Source organism: Chenopodium quinoa, unplaced genomic scaffold (assembly GCF_001683475.1).
Source record: "Chenopodium quinoa cultivar QQ74 unplaced genomic scaffold, ASM168347v1, whole genome shotgun sequence".
In the NCBI taxonomy this organism is placed as follows: domain Eukaryota; kingdom Viridiplantae; phylum Streptophyta; class Magnoliopsida; order Caryophyllales; family Amaranthaceae; genus Chenopodium; species Chenopodium quinoa.
The window spans coordinates 9,292,091-9,308,265 of NW_018743252.1; the positions used below are offsets into that span (position 1 = coordinate 9,292,091).

At 34.7% G+C, this 16,175-nt stretch overlaps 2 protein-coding genes and 1 pseudogene across 3 annotated transcripts; all 3 read left to right on the forward strand.

Moving 5' to 3' along the window:
* The first annotated feature begins 2,764 nt into the window (after nucleotides 1-2,764).
* On the forward strand, nucleotides 2,765-5,867 carry LOC110735189. Of its 2 annotated transcripts, none has more exons than XM_021915360.1 (3): nucleotides 2,765-3,239; nucleotides 4,474-4,944; nucleotides 5,049-5,867. In XM_021915360.1, the coding sequence occupies exons 1-3, from the start codon at nucleotides 3,129-3,131 to the stop codon at nucleotides 5,700-5,702; spliced, it is 1,236 nt and encodes a 411-aa protein (XP_021771052.1). In that variant the 5' UTR covers nucleotides 2,765-3,128; the 3' UTR covers nucleotides 5,703-5,867. The 2 variants fall into 2 exon arrangements, with proteins under 2 accessions (XP_021771052.1, XP_021771053.1); XM_021915361.1 differs by having other exon boundaries at nucleotides 3,111-3,239; nucleotides 4,421-4,944.
* Nucleotides 5,868-8,644: 2,777 nt separating this feature from the next.
* LOC110735190 (protein MID1-COMPLEMENTING ACTIVITY 1-like) lies at nucleotides 8,645-14,167 on the forward strand. Its single transcript, XM_021915362.1, has 7 exons — nucleotides 8,645-9,707; nucleotides 10,192-10,577; nucleotides 10,799-10,908; nucleotides 12,277-12,348; nucleotides 13,274-13,380; nucleotides 13,476-13,569; nucleotides 13,676-14,167. Exons 1-7 carry the CDS (start codon nucleotides 9,300-9,302, stop codon nucleotides 13,726-13,728), a joined length of 1,230 nt encoding a protein of 409 aa, XP_021771054.1. The 5' UTR covers nucleotides 8,645-9,299; the 3' UTR covers nucleotides 13,729-14,167.
* Nucleotides 14,168-14,570: 403 nt separating this feature from the next.
* LOC110735192 lies at nucleotides 14,571-15,751 on the forward strand (annotated as a pseudogene).
* The last annotated feature ends 424 nt before the right edge of the window (nucleotides 15,752-16,175 follow it).

Consider the following 16,175-nt stretch of genomic DNA (forward strand, 5'->3'; position numbering starts at 1 on the left):
TGGTGGCTCCCTACTTTCCTTATCCCTAATCGTATTATGTCAATTCCCACGTCCTATGAGTGTCAAGCATATTCACACATGTTTTAACGTAAGCGCACATCGAGCGACGCCTACAATCTTCTTCATTTTAAATCGGAATTGGGCTTATGATATATATTTGGAAAGATTATTGAAAGGCCTATCCAACCAAATAATATTTGGATCAGCATTATAGGGCCACAATATCAGTTAATCTTGGTTTTGTGACGTGAACACGAAAAGTGGAAAGTAACTAAGTAAGTTATGGTTTGGGTAAATTAAACAAATAGGCTAAGAATTAGGTTGGTTTATGATATATATTGGATTAAACATGAATTTAAGAACTCTAAAGATTAAATACTTTACCTGACCAGTAATGGCGGTGAAAGGTTGTTCATCATCGAATTTGGTTTTCGGGAGACATTTTTAGGTGTCTACAGTACCATATTGCGGAATTCCACGAATCATATTCATTCGCACTTAAATAAGATCTACAAACATAACATATAAAAAATCACATAATTCATACCTTTAACGCTTGATTTTCCACAAATGATTGACTACAATGAAGGGAAAATATTAATAAGAGCTCCAAGAGTTACTCCTCTACTTAGTCCACGGGTTAGGATTGAACCTCCACTATTGCTAAATAGTCAGTCACGAAAATTGCGAACCACCTTCTACGAGAGGGGAGGAGAAAACCGGGCTACGAACAACCATGACCACCAACATGCACCATACGCACCACCACTGTATAAGGACGTGAGGGGAGAAGAGAGAGTGAGTGCGTGAGGCTTTAGGGTTTGGTTGCTTGCATATCAATTCTCGATTGACTGCTTAAGTGTTTTATGCAAACCGTAGGCAAGACCTCTATTTATATTTATACATCACATGTAAAATTAGAGTCCACACCAAGCCCAAACTAGTCCCTCTCTAATCCCATATGGCTGGTGAGTCCATGAGGACCAATAATCGGCTTCTTTATTTTGTTCAATCCATCACCTTTGTGTGACCTTGTAGGAATCATTCTATTGGGCTTTGGACTATTTGATCATTGATCACGTCTAGAATGAACTTACTATCTCCTTAATATATCTAGTAATTGCACTTGAAGAAAAAACATAAAAACTTTCAATTCAAGGAGAGCTCAGATGTAGTTGTAGTTCTAGTTCTGAGGGTCAAAAGGCCGATATTGTCTATATGATGAACCAAGATTAATTTTAAGGTGAACATTCAAATTTTGAAGAGTTAACTACAATTAAACTTTTGTATAATTTCTATTAAAAAAATGTACACAAAGTACTTTAAATTTAAACAAACTTTGTATAAAATGAACATTTTGTACACTAAAAATGAACATTTAGTACATAAATAATTAAAATATCTTAACGATTTATTTATCTTTATTTTTTGTTAATAACTATATACAATGAATTTGAACCTGAATGAATATATGAAAATCATGTTTATTTTTAATATATTAAATGTTCATATTTTTTTAACGTGTTCAATTTTTTTACGTGTTTATTCTTCTTATTCCAAATCTTCATTTTATTTACTGTGTTCATATATTTTTATGAAATTTTCATGATATTAGGTATAGTCCAGCTATTCTATGATTGTATATTTATTTTTTTAAAATATATAGTTGTGGGTATGGGATGAGGATGGGGTGAGAAGGGTCAGGCAGGGCGGGTACAACCTAGTATCCATCCCGTCCCATTACCCATGGTGGGTATGGTTTTTATCCCCATCCCTGCCCCACCACCAATAAATCGGGATCCATCCCCGCCCATTAGGGTGAGTCTCCTACTTGATCTGCCCAACTGACATCCCTACATGCTATTGTGTTAAAGGTAGGAAAAAAAAACAAGTTTAAAGGAGTATTTTCCATTTTCTTGCTTGCCTTGGCTGCCAGGGCAATTCCGACGTGGTAGGGCGGAAGAAGGTAGAAACTATTTTTCAAGAAAAATGAGAAATATCATTTGCTCAGGCAGACTGGGCAAGCTCGCCTGGTCGGGCGTGAGAAGCCACATTTGGCTGGGCTTGCTCGCACGATCGGGCGTGGTCTTGCCCAGTCCGGGCAAGTGGGATACCGAGTTCTTAAGCGTCTTTTTGCCTTCTTCTTGGATTCCTTTCTTGTTCTCTTTTGATTCCTTATAACCCTACATTTAAGAAGATGATTATGGTGATTAAATATTCATCTTAATTTTGATTTATTCACCCCTCATTGATACTTGAGATTCTTCTATGATTTTCTATGTTTTTCCATCCTTCTCTATAAATGTAAGACTTAATTTTCTTATTTACACACTTGAAAATAATAAAATACAATAGCTTAAACACATCTCTCTTTGGGCATAAGATACTAGACTCCAACCTTCCCCCCAAAATTGCCTTTGTGTGGAATTGGTATGTTAACCTTATGGAACGTGACGGCGAATACAATTGAGCGCCGCGGTTGCGCCGGTATTTCGTTTTCAAGTCAGTGATTTGCATCACGACACACTGTTTTGTTCCTTTGTTTGTAAGATCAATTTTTCGATCTTGTCATCTTTTATACTATCGCTTTAGATTTCTTCCATATTTACAACACATGCAAATGCATAACTTTGACCATTAATATTTGTAATTATATACTATTAAGAAGTCTAAATAATTAATTTAATGAAAATATACATGAAAACTAATATACAAATATTTTTCATAACAACATATGTTTTTTATACTTCGTATATTGGTAAAAAGTATGATTAAAATAAGCACATAATTATAAAACTTTAGCCAAAGATCAAAGCAATAGTTGAAAAGCTTATGATGTATGGCAATGGCACATGAAAAAAGAGGTACAAAAACTAATAATAAAGAAGTAACGAATAAAAGGAAAGAAAAAAGAACTCTCTTGTACTAGACAAAAGCCCATGAAAATGGGCCTTAATCAACCTATCAGTCCATCACTCTGCATTCATCACTTCTTTTCTCTCTCCTGCCTCATTCAACATTTATTCAATCGTACGACTCGCAACGGAGTTTGAATTCGAAAAATTACACCATTTTTACTTCCAATCAACTCTTCAAACCCTGTTATTTTTAGGGTTAGGGTTTTCCAAATGGACCCAATTGCTTCGATTGTCGATAATTTAAAATCATTTGCAAAATCCGGCCAAGATTTTATCTCCGGCGTTTCTCGCCGCCGGCAGAATAAGTCCCGTCAAAATCCGGTACTTTTTTATCAATTCAGTTTAATAATACGCCTTATTATTTTCTCCAATTTGATGCTGCAATTTTGTAAAATGCTGAATTTGGTATTGTTTCCAGCTTATATATGCGAATTTACAAATTTGTTTTGTAATTTTTCTTTGATTGTGTCAAATTTGATCTTAATTGCTTTAATTGTTCTTGTTTCGGCCAATTATACGCGGGAATCATCATCTGAGCTAGTTGACATACATATTTTTGTTTATTAATAGGCCTTATTAATTAATTTCTCCAATTTGATGCTGCAATGTTGTAAAATGCTGAATTTGATCTTGTTTCCTGCTTATGGTATGCGAACTTACAAATGTCTTTAGTTATTTTTGCTTTGATTGTGTCAATTTCGATCTTAATTGCTTGAATTGCTCTTGTTTTGGCCAATTTTATGCGGACATTATCATTTAAGCCGGTCTACGTTTATATTCTTTATTGGCTATGTTGTTGGGTGGACAATTTTGAGACATTCTTTGTTGAAAGATGTAAGTATTTGAGTATGGTAGCTTCCCTGTTGTTTGTAAGGATTTTTTTTTTTTCTGTGGTATCAATGTTTCGTGCTTATGTTAAAATTTGAATATGATCATTTAGGTCCTTGTCTAAGGGATTTGGGATGTCAATTAGGCTTTCAACGAAGTTGATGTATGTTTTTAAGCTTTGAACATAATCATTTAGACCCTTGTATTGTCCGTGGGTCGATGTGAGTAATTGGCTCTTTTTTTCAATAGATGAGTACAAACCATCTACCAAGCAACAACGATAAATGCTTTAGCATAAACTGACTGTTTTTGCCACTTATCATAGTCCTCAAAGTACCTACTAGCGTGATAATTTATCATACAAACTCTATGTATGTACAGCATTTTGTTCACTAATTAAGACAATCTTCATAAGGGTTTGTATTAAGACTTGTGTAAGGGAATAACAAGATGCCACTTTTACAAAAATAAAATAAAATGCAGGATTAGATGTTGAAGTGTAAAAAATGAAATGGATTGTTGTCAAAAAACTTATCTTCCCATTGAATGATTATATTGCTTAGGGCTATGTGACTTTTTGCCTACCATTGCCTAGTGTGGCGTCTATAAACGCTGAATGGCTTTAGATGTCATGGCGTGGAAATTGATGTTTGACAGATTTGTTGCTTTCATAGGTAACAAGCCGTCTGATGGGGCTTTACAACTCTTGCCATGATATAATTTTCAGATTGAAATCTTGAAGCGTTTGCAGCGAGAAGCATTTTCTGACTTGATGAAACTTAGAGACAGACAAGACAAAGTGGAAAGAATGCTTACTTTCTCTAGGACTTCAAAGGGGAGTCCATTTCAAGACTATGGTACCAATGTGAGGGGCGAAATTGATGTGATGGGAACTTTGTTCTTAACAGATTATCTTGACCAGGAGAATGTTGATGCAATCAAAAGGACTGGAGTTAAAACAGGAATAAAAGTGAAAATCTCCTTCGAGACCAAAGTCTGCGAGAATGATATTCTTGAGGCTCAATTCATTTCTAATCAGAGCAATCATACAGGTTCTAGCAATGCTCTAGAAGGTGCTCTTTCCCTTGCTAAAGTAAGCTACACAGCCAATATGTCTGACTGGTGTTCAATGGTCGCAATTCCTATGGGGGCTAGATGTAGAGACTTGTCAGCTTCAATGGATTTTTCTTCATATCAGGTATGCAATAACTTTGCTACGCAGAGAAAATTGCTGGGTGCTCTTTTCTATTGTAATTTTTGATCTGTACTCCTATATTCATTTTAGTTTCTTTTATCTGACAGGAGAGGGGCCTTACCGATTACTCATCTTTTGGACCACCTCTGCTGCATCAAGATCATGGATGTGCAATTGGTGTCACTGTAAAAAAATCAAATGTTGTTGCTTCTTTAGCTCAGTTAGCTGCTGATCTACCAGGTTCATTTGGCCATTGCTTCAGCACCTTTGGTCAGATCGTCTGTCAGCTCCCAAGGAGTGCAAAGCTCTCCCTCTTTGGCCTTCACCAGGTGCCAAAACCAAGACAACAGGTCAGTGCTGGAGCCTTGGCAATACCACTAGGCATATTGCGACGCCAGCAGCATTCTGAGGAACCAATGGCAGCCTCACCACCAGTTGCAGGAGACTCAGTTGCTGTGATGCTTGAATCTGAACTTGATGAAAGCACCAGAGTTCGAGGGTGGTTACAAATGAAGAACGATAGTCCAAATCATCTTCAGTGGTCAGTTAGCATGTCTGATTTTCCAGAAGATGAGATTGGATGGGGTCTAAGTTTGGGCGGGACAATCCAAGGTCCAAAAAGGTGGGACCACTTTCAGGTTGAAGCGTTTCTGAAATTCAATTTGGGTAAGAGATTGAGCTTGCAACCAGCTTTTGTTTACTTCATGGATGGGAATAAGCAAACTCCTGCCTTAATGTTGAATTCAACTTGGTCTATTTGATTTTTTGTACCATATCTTGTGATTGTGACATTTTTTTGACCAAGTTTAACCTTTTGTAGTCAGTTATTATCCTATTTTTCCATACCCAATTTTATTTGGATGCATCATCATAGTGTATCTCAAGAACTGTGAGTGAAGTTGGAAAAAGTTTGTGCTGTTGTCTGATCCTCACTACTTCTGTCGATTAGATTCTGTGGATATTTTCCAAAGAAATTTCCACATTCATTGCAATTTGGTGATAGCGGCAGTGATATTGATCATATATTACTCACTCTAATATTTGTTTTGTAACGCCTGCAGAATTTCAAAGTAAAATTTTGACAGTTATTAAGTTATTGCTCATAATGCTTAGGCAGAAAATTATGTAAAAATTTTAATGTACATGTCATGCTGAACCTAATGGTATAATTTTTACTCTGTATGATTTTGTTGACATATATATATTTTTTTTTTGAAGAAGATTTTGTTGACATATTTAAAGACACAGAGTTATCAATTATGGCTATCAGTATTCAGTATTTGTAACATTCGAGTGAGGTGAATTCCCAATGCCTGGCGTTGGAGCATTGGCTTCATAAAATTTTTGATTAGTTATTGTGCTGCTTTAGATGCAGAAGCACTTGGATGTAGGACGATCCCCTTTGGCTCGTTGCTTCTTCAGTGCTTTTTTTTTTTTTTTTTTTTTCTTTACTTTTTTCTTCACAGGTTTTCCTTCTCAATTTTAGGTCTCCATAAAGACCATGATGTTTCTCAACCTCAGGTCCTCAGCCCTCTCAAAGTTGTGTATTTCCATTGTCGTTTCCTCACAATTCCGAACCAAACGATTAAATTGTTTGATCATGGAGCTTAATCATCCTTTAGTAAGTACTTATATTTAATTTTTATCAAAGACGGGGTTTACTTTTATCCTTTCATATCATTTGGTCTCAACTCTCAAGCTTAATTAGTACTGTAGTAATCACACCAGGTCAAACTGTCAAAGTAATGCAAAAGGTGATGTTTTACATGTAAATCAATGAGATTAACCGAAGAATCTCATTTTTTCCCTGATTCTTCACGTTAATCTCCTTGATTATATAATTATGTGATATCCTTATTAAAAAAAAAAAATTTTTTTGATCTTTTTGTGTTTTCCTGGGTTGATGTAATTACACCAGGAAAAAAAAAAGCAGCTTGCAGAATATCATGCTTTTGCATCTCCATAGACAACATTTGAGATGATTTTGTCCTTCTGTATTATTTAATCAACACCATGTGACGTTGCCTTGGATATATAAATTCAGAGCATATTCTAAATAATCCAATGCACTTCCTATATATTCCGAGAGCACAATCAGTCGGAATCAGATCATATGTAGTTATATACTGGATGTCATACGAAGTTTTTAGGGAAAAAAAAAATAAAAAAAAAGAAATAAAAAAAGATAAGATGTCATACAAAGCATATAATTTGATATAATACAGCTCTTGCTACTAAACCTAATGTTATAGTGTTACTTGGAGCAGATTTTATAGTTGTTACTCTGTATGACCATACTTCCTAGTAATTGATTAGAAAAGTAAAAAATTAGTGACTGCGTAATCAATCAATTACATACTACTAAAAGCGAATCTTAAGACACACTTGTCAATGTATAATTAACAAATTTCCTGCCAAAAGTACCTTCTAAAAAAATTATTGTTACTTAAGGAAAAAAAATTATATCTAAATTATGACATAATTTGTTTTATATAAAATATAAATCATTTCCTAAAAGATTAAACTATCCATTATAAGTTTATAACTATTACATGTTTTTTAAATACAGAAAATTTTGCGTGAACTTGGTACACATCAATCAATTACATACTACTAAAAGCGAATCTTAAGACACACTTGTCAATGTATTATTAACAAATTTCCTGCCAAAAGTACCTTCTAAAAAAATTATTGTTACTTAAGGAAAAAAATATATCTAAATTATGACATAATTTGTTTTATATAAAATATAAATCTTTTCCTAAAAGATTAAACTATCCATTATAAGTTTATAACTATTACATATTTTTTTAAATATAGAAAATCTTGCATGAACTTGGTCCACAATAATATTATTGTGAACTTAAGGTTTATAAACACGTAATTGACATTATATTCAACATAGTGACCCTTAATTTTAATATAGTAACCTTATTTTTAACATAATAACCATTTTTAAAATTTGTGTGACCTTTAATGTTATTATGAACTTAAAATACGACACTATATTGAATAGTGACCTAATTTTAACATACCGATCTTTATTATTCATATTGACCATTATACTAAAAATTTCATTAAAAAAATTAACCTCTTATAGCTTTTATAATGCCATACTAACTTTTGTTTCAACATAATAACCATTTTTTAAATATAGTGACCTTAATTTTTTATTAATAAAACAATCATATTGTCTCTAATGTTAGTGGTCCACAATAAATTAGTGTGAACCAGGTTCGTTTAAGAATTTGTATTTTAAATATTTTCTCTTGCATGCTTTTATGTTTAATATACTCCATATTTTTTAATACTCAAGTCATTATATTAAAATATTTATTATAAAATTGTCAAAAATATTTTACAAACGTGCATTGCACGGGATTTTAACCTAGTTTATACACATAAGATATAACTATATAAGCTACGTATACTCCATCTATCGAAGATTTAGGTGTAAGACTTTGACTTTTATGTTTTCATATGCCTAATTCAATAATTAATATATTTTATTATAACTAAATAAAAATTATTAAAATTAACATTACGAAAAAAGTCAAACAGTAATATTTATTAAAATACGAAAAGAGTACATTAATTAAAGACACGTATCCTACAAGTCTACCACTAAACCAACGTGATAGACATAATTAATTAATTACATAAAGCATAAGCAGTTAAGCACATAACAGTTTAACAAGTGATAATAGTCTGAGTATCAGTGCTCCGTGGTGTAACATAAGACCCAAGTACGTACGCACGATTTCCAGATTTACAGATTTCCAAATAATTGTTGGCAGATCACAAACCGACACTCACAAAGTCTTCTCATGGCAAGACTACAGCAGCTTGACGAGACTGAGGTTAAAGCGAAAGAGAAGAAGAATAGAAATCATGGATCCACTAAATTCTTTGTCTTTGTAGATTATCTTTTTCTCTTCATTTTCTTCGCCTTTCTCGTCTTCATTCTCTTCAAGTTGTTCCCTTTCTAGATTTTAATCTCTTCATTTTCTGTACTCTTTCCTTTTCCAATTTCCAATGATTTGTTGGAATTAATGAATTCGATTTATTGATTTTACTTTCAGATTTACGATTGTTTGTTTTTATTATTCTCTCGTTTAATGCTCTTTTTAGGTTTGATCCCAACAAAAAAATGCAACTTTGATCTATTTACAATTGCTTTGGATTGATTTGGGCTTCAATTCGTCAAAATATTTTCTGGGGTTGTTGATTTCATGCTCTACATTGCGCAATTTATGCTTATAATAGTCTCACTTTGTTAGAATTTGTACCAAAATAGCTTGGGGTTTAGTTAGTTGGGTGTCTGCTAGGTGTTTGATAAAAGTCCTAAAAGAGTGAAAATGCCGAATTGGGATACTTTGGAAGATATTGGGAATGTTGGTCAAATAGCGGGTGTTCATGCGGTTGGGTTAATAGGGTTAATAGTAGATGCTGCAAATAGGGCTAGATTGCACAAGAAGAATTGCAAAAAGTTTGCTCATCACTTGAAATTAATTGGGAATTTGTTGGAGCAGCTTAAGATAACGGAGCTGAAAAAGTACCCTGAAACAAGTGAACCCTTAGAACAGTTAGAAGAAGCACTGAAAAGGGCTTATTTGTTAGTTCATAGTTGCCAGGATAAAAGTTATCTGTATCTCTTAGCAATGGGGTGGAGCATTGTGAACCAATTTAAGCGCATTCAAGACGAGATCGATCGCTACTTGCGGATTATGCCTTTGCTGACGCTTGTTAGCAATGCTCGCTTCAAGGTAAAGATCATTCTCTTGTTGGGTCCTTTAGCTGTGTCACGATTTTGTTGCAATGCCATATGTTTCTTAATAGTTGTTTAAGCTTTTCCTGATTGCAGATGAGGATGTTATTCTTTGATTTATTGTTGATCAATAGCTCATATGCTACAAAGTTGCAAGATATTCAGTTGCTTTATATAATTTTTCTTAAGTGTTTGTTGGGGTTTCCATTGGCATTTGTTGATGTCAATGTATTGAGGATTTGAAGTGATGTAACTTTACACGATAGTTGAGATGATCCGTAAAAAGCTTGACAGAAAAAATAACTGAATGATATGAGTTGGTGTAACTTTACATGAGTTGAGAGATAAAGATAACAGAATGGTGGGCTAACTATATCTGGGTAATACTTCGGGATGTAATATGTTTCAATTAAGGGTGTGTGTTGGGTGGGCTGTGTCCTGTGTGTCTGGTGATTCAATATATTCCTTCTTTTGATGGACAGGAAAGATTAGAACATATCCAAAATGATCAATATGACTATACATTAGAGGAAGAGGACAGAAAGATGCAAGTTGCAATTTTGAATAAGGAACCATCAATGGCTGATACCGTGCTTCTCAAGAAGACCCTATCTTGCTCATATCCAAGCATGCGATTTGAACAAGCCCTTCTAGAAGAAAATGAGAAGCTTCAGATGGAACTGCAGCGGTCGCAGTCTTCCATGAATGTCCAACATAGTCAAGTGATTGAACACTTGATTGAGGTAACAGAAGCTGCCTCTAGGCACTCCAGAAATTTGGAGGCTAGCTATTCAAAATCTCATGATGGAAAAGCATTCTCTGGCGTTGAGACCTGCCATAAGAGTATTGGTGCTTTGTCTACCGTCAGGTAATTCAAGCCCTGTCCCAAAAGATTGATTTATGCTTAAATTTGAACTCTTATTGCGTTATCTGTCCTTTTTTCTGCATAATGTATTTACGCTAGCATGTTTTCTTGCCTGGGTAACTAGTTAAGTCTATTAGATTTATCTGTTGAGGCGTGGTCTTGTGGAGCTTGACTGTGATGTCTAGGCTAAATTTTTTTGCCCATATTTGTACAATTGGGTGCAGAAACACTTCCATACCATCTCCAGAATATGAGGTGCAATATGCCAGGGGATCAGATGATATGGAGGACTGGCACACTGACCTGCTTGACTGTTGCTCCAAGCCCAAGTTGTGTATGTTTTCTCTGTTTATATTCCTGATATTACTACTTATGTGACATTTGCATACAAATATATAGCTTTTCAATTATAATAATGAATTCGGCTATTTCACCAAATGCCATTGAGTACTTTAAAAATTCACCAAATGCCATTGGACTTTTCAGAATTCACCAAATGCCACCGAGTTTTTAAAAAATTCACCGAGTGCCATTAATGACTAACGGTGGTTAACTCCAGTAGTCATTAAGGCTAATTATGCCACGTGGTATATTCTAATTGGTTCATTTTATTATTATTTTATTTATCAAAAAAATTATAATTAAAAAAAAAAAAAACTGAACCCCAACCACTCTTCCCACCGCACCACCGCCCCTACGCCAACCCAACCCCTTGCCTCCACCCCCACCGGTGACCAACATCGTCGGCGGTCACCCTTCCCCCAAACCCTATGCCCCCTACCATCTGCATCCACTCCCCCCCTAAACACCCATTCTCGACACCCTAATAAAACCCCAAAAACGAAATCTCCAAAATCGAAAATCAAATTTGGTTTTCGATTTTAAGCAAGGTGGTTCAAGGGTGGAGATGGGAGGGAAAGAGGTGGTTTGGGTTCGTCGAAGCAGGAGGGATAGAGTGGAGGGGGTTACGAATTTAGGGAAATCGATATTGGGGTTTAAGGTGTCGAAACCCTAGAATTCGATTTTTGGGGATTTTAATTTAGGGTTCCGGCGTGGTGGTTGAAAGGGTGGAGCTCGGAGGGGATGAACTGATATGGGTTCTCCGGCGTGGGGAGGGGGGCTTTGGTCGTCGACGGTGGTGAGGGGAGGGATTTTCGAGGGAGAAGGAGAGTTTGCGAATCGGCTGGGTGCGTTGTCGGCGCGAGCTGCCTACGTTGGGTCGTCGGCGGCGCAGTTGTTCAAGGCTGGGTCGCCGGCTCGATTGTTCAGGGTCGCCGCCGCGTGGGGACTGGTTGGAGGTGGGGATATAGGGGTGGCAGTGATAGACGGTGGTCGGGCTAGGTCATGGTGGGTGGGTGGGTTTTTTTTTTTTTTTTTTTTCTTTTAAAGTATTTTATTAAGTAATTAATTTACTAATTTAATAAGCAACCAATTTTAAGCCACCACGTGGCATAATTAGCCTTGTTGACTAACGGAGTTAATTGCCGTTTGTCATTAATGGCATTCGGTGAATTTTTTAAAAACTCGGTGGCATTTGGTGAATTCTGAGAAGTCCGATGGCACTTAGTGAATTTTTAAAGTGCTCAGTGGCATTTAGTGAAATAGCCGTAATGAATTAGATCTGATAAACAATATTGCAATCGAGGTTGGATTTTTTCACTTGCAATGTAGGGCATTTATTTATTGATGTTTACATTGTCAGGTTTAAAAACATTCTTCTTTCCCTGCGGAACATTTTCAAGGATTGCATCAGTGGCAAACAATAAGCACATGTGTAAGCAACACAGTTTTTGCTTTTCTATTCTCAAGTTAGGATATGATGGTATCTTAGTAATGTTAGAATATAGCTTCATAATAAATTTGGCACAGTAGGTATTATACTATCCTGTTTTTAGCAAGCTTTCCTTTGCCTGTTTAAAATGGAAATTCTGGAGATGATCACCAAAAAGCCCAATTATATTCTAGTGCTATAAATCTCGTAATCTGATATAAAATGTAAGTTTGCTGTGCCTAGAATCGTATTAGGTGTATTGTTTATTGTTATGGAAAAAAAAAATCTATAATAGGTCAAGCAAGAATTTGGGTGGAGATTCACGTTTATATACACTCGAAAGTATTTAAGATTGTTTTTGACCTCTTCCATTGTCCTTAAAATGAGTCTTGTTGTGTAATTCGGAAACAAGATCTGGCTTGAACCCTGGGTGTATTTCGAGATAGAAAAATCGCGGCTATGAAAAGGAAACTCAGACTTTGAATAATAACTTTTAACTGGCACTAAGTCTCTAAGCGATTAATTTGTTTTAAATGTGAGTCTTACCTGAAGCACCAGACCTTTCTCTGCATTCCTCATCAGTTTAGGTCGGCTACCTCAGCCTGGCTTTACAGCCTCTTCAAATTCACATGTTTCGAAATTATCCTTTGTTTTGACAATTACAATGACATTTGAAGACTATTACTTCATTCAGAGTTTCATTGCCACCTTTTTTGTTTTGGCATGTTCAAATAAAAATCATATGATTCATATCTAAAAATCAGTTTCCTTATGTATAATGGTTTCTTTCCTCTTTTTGTAATGTTTGAAAATGTAGTACAATGTTATTAGAGTTTAAGTAGAGGGACTGTTAATGAGTTTTGTCAATGATAATGGGTCATAAAATTTCTAATTTTTCCCTGACTATTCTTGTCTCTTATTGCTACAGCTTCAGGAGATGCATGCAATGAATTGACAGCATACTCGTTGGTATTGTCATGTTGTTGCTACACTTGCTGTATTAGAAAAAAGCTTCGCAAGATACTCAACGTCAAGGTCTTACTCTTTCACTAAGCCGATCAACATGTCTTTAGCCTTATGTCATAATTTCTGCTTTCTACATATTTGCTTAGCTCCAAATTGTTGTTCAGGGAGGCGCATGTGATGATTTTCTCTCACATTTATTATGTTGCTGCTGTTCTCTTGTCCAAGAATGGCGAGAAGTGGAGATTAGGGGAGTGAAAGGTGCTTTTTACTGTAGCCTAACCAGCAATAACTATGTCATTTTAGTTTTTGCGTCGCATGCTAGTAGTATTAAAATTAATCACCTCTGTTTAAACCTTGGATGTAGGTCCAATGAAGACCATGGCACACCCACCTTCAGCACAGCAGATGGAGTTCTAATGTGACTGGAAAATCCATATTAGATACTGCCTTCCAGTTACATGCTTCATGCAATATACTCCGTGAGAGCTGCTCTTTACAAAGGTTGGCTGTGCAATCATCTGAAATCCTCTTCTCTGCCACTAATCATAGAGGGGGTGGGATGGGGAGAGAGCGAGAACTTGGGCTCTTGTTTCTATTTGCACTTAGAAGTAGAAAATGAGGATATTACATGGTAGTGTTATGTAAATAGTTCAGTGCAGGAAACATAGCGCATAGTAACTATGCAAAATTGGAGTATAAACAACTCTTTTATAAGTCCAGTTTATTACTCCTCTCACTGTGATGTTTGGATTTGAATCCTTCTCTTACCCAAATTAGCATTATGTATGTAGTGCTACATCCAGGGGCAGAGAAGTAGAAGTTCCAAATTAAAAACATAAAGAATATTTGTAGTAAACCTGAGAATAGGTGTGAATTATGCTGAAAGCACAATTGCTCAACAATCTCAGGCAGTCTGTTAACTCAGCAAAACAAATCAAATCTTACAAAATTATTAAACCCATTCAACGTGGCGAGTTAATGATCGTATAGTCCATATTTGAATACACCAGAACTTCAACTATAACGGTAGAGAGGTATATACTATTGAAAAGGCTTATGAATTAGACCCTATTCAATTTACATTAGGTTAATGTATGCCTTTTACACTTTCTATTGAAAAGGCTTATGAATTAGATCTATTCACTTCACTTTAAAAAATAAGAGTAATATTCCATGAAAATAATTTAAGTTAATTAAAAATAAATCTAAAATTTAATCCAGCTTAGTAAAAATAATTTTAATTTAGTAAAAATCAGTAACAATAAAGGAGAAATATTATACACGGAGTATTGTATTTTAGATCAACAAAATAAGGTTAAGTGAACATGTTCTTAATACAAATCCTTATCTTGGCTAAGACTTATTTAAGGAATAATGATTGAAGTCATATAGGATTTTATTTTATTACCGGCATTAGTTTACTTAATTAACTTGGGATAATATTTTCCCAAAAACAAAACAAAATAACTCGTCTTTAAAAAAAAAAAAAAGAAAAAAACAGGAAAGTTTACTTGCTTGGGCACCAAGAACTTTAGATGAACTAGGATTAGGAAACGTGAAACCCTTGTTCCCGTATTTTCTATAAATACTCCAAATAATCCTTATTTTCTTTCACACTCTTTCAAAGTCTAATCATATTCTCTCATACTCCAATTCTCCAAATAATCCTTTTTTTTTTTTTTTTTTTTTCTCTCTAATATTCTAAACTTTTCAATAGCAATGGCATCAACCTCTTCTTCAATTTAGTCCAGGAAGATAATCCTTAAGAGTTCCGATGGAGAGAAGTTTGAAGTTGACGAAAACGTTGCAATGCTTTCTCAAACCATCAAACACATGATCGAAGATCTCGACGACATCAATAGCCCGATTCCGGTGTCTATTGTTCCCGGAAAAGTACTCTCTAAGGTTATTGAATATTGCAAGAAACATGCTACCGAAGATTCCGACTCTGATGAACAACTTAAGCAATGGGATAAGGAGTACGCCAATAATATGGACTTAAACACCCTCTATAATCTCCTCCTTGTAAGTATTTTTTTTTTCTTGTTCAATAAATCTTGTTTATTAATATTTAGTATATTTTTTTTATGCATTAATATGTCCGTTTCATTAAATGTGTATACTAATGAAATTATATGTGATGATATGCAGGCTTCAAACTATATGGAGATAAAAGGTTTGTTGGAGTTATTAACACAATGTGTGGCTGACATGATTAAAGGAAAATTACCGGAGGAGATTAGGGCTCATTTTAACATCAAGAACGATTTTACACCTGAAGAAGAAGCAAACATTCGAAACGAGAATTCATGGGCATTTCAAAATTAAGTTCGATACATCGATTAGAATGTTATCATCTAATGTTTAAATTGTTTGTTGATACATTGTGATGATTCTTTTAATTTTGATTTTGTGTATGAGTAATTTTTTTTGTTCATCATTTGCTACTCGGAAAAGTTTGTGTGGAATAAAATTATGGTTTATAGTTAAAAGGACTATTTTATTTTCCAATTAATTTGTTTGTTTTTAGACAAGATCGCAATAATAACATTCTTAAACAAAGAATTAAACTCTATAAAAGATCTCATCATTCACTAATGTAATGAAAAACCTGGCCTTATACCTTAAGTTAAACTCAAACGTGGATGATCGACTAGTATAGTTGATTAAAGTCTTAAAAGGTGATAATGAGATCAAATCCCGCCAACGTCACTTGTTATTGCAACGGTCTTTATAACCAAAAATAGGCTAAACTCAAATTAAAATACCAAATGACAAAACAAAATAAAACCTTATCTTTTCTAGTTTTCTTACATTTTTATCTTGATAATTTGCCTATGCTTTGCTAATGCGTGGACGGGTAA

What these genes read in the sequence shown, in the direction of transcription:
- LOC110735189 (XM_021915360.1), top strand. Translation starts at nt 3,129, where the DNA reads ATGGACCCAATTGCTTCGATTGTCGATAATTTAAAATCATTTGCAAAA. An exon ending in ATAAGTCCCGTCAAAATCCG is followed by an intron (nt 3,240 to 4,473) that starts GTACTTTTTTAT and finishes TATAATTTTCAG; the next exon opens with ATTGAAATCTTGAAGCGTTT. An exon ending in TGGATTTTTCTTCATATCAG is followed by an intron (nt 4,945 to 5,048) that starts GTATGCAATAAC and finishes TTTATCTGACAG; the next exon opens with GAGAGGGGCCTTACCGATTA.
- LOC110735190 (XM_021915362.1), top strand. Translation starts at nt 9,300, where the DNA reads ATGCCGAATTGGGATACTTTGGAAGATATTGGGAATGTTGGTCAAATA. An exon ending in TTAGCAATGCTCGCTTCAAG is followed by an intron (nt 9,708 to 10,191) that starts GTAAAGATCATT and finishes TTTGATGGACAG; the next exon opens with GAAAGATTAGAACATATCCA. An exon ending in GGTGCTTTGTCTACCGTCAG is followed by an intron (nt 10,578 to 10,798) that starts GTAATTCAAGCC and finishes AATTGGGTGCAG; the next exon opens with AAACACTTCCATACCATCTC.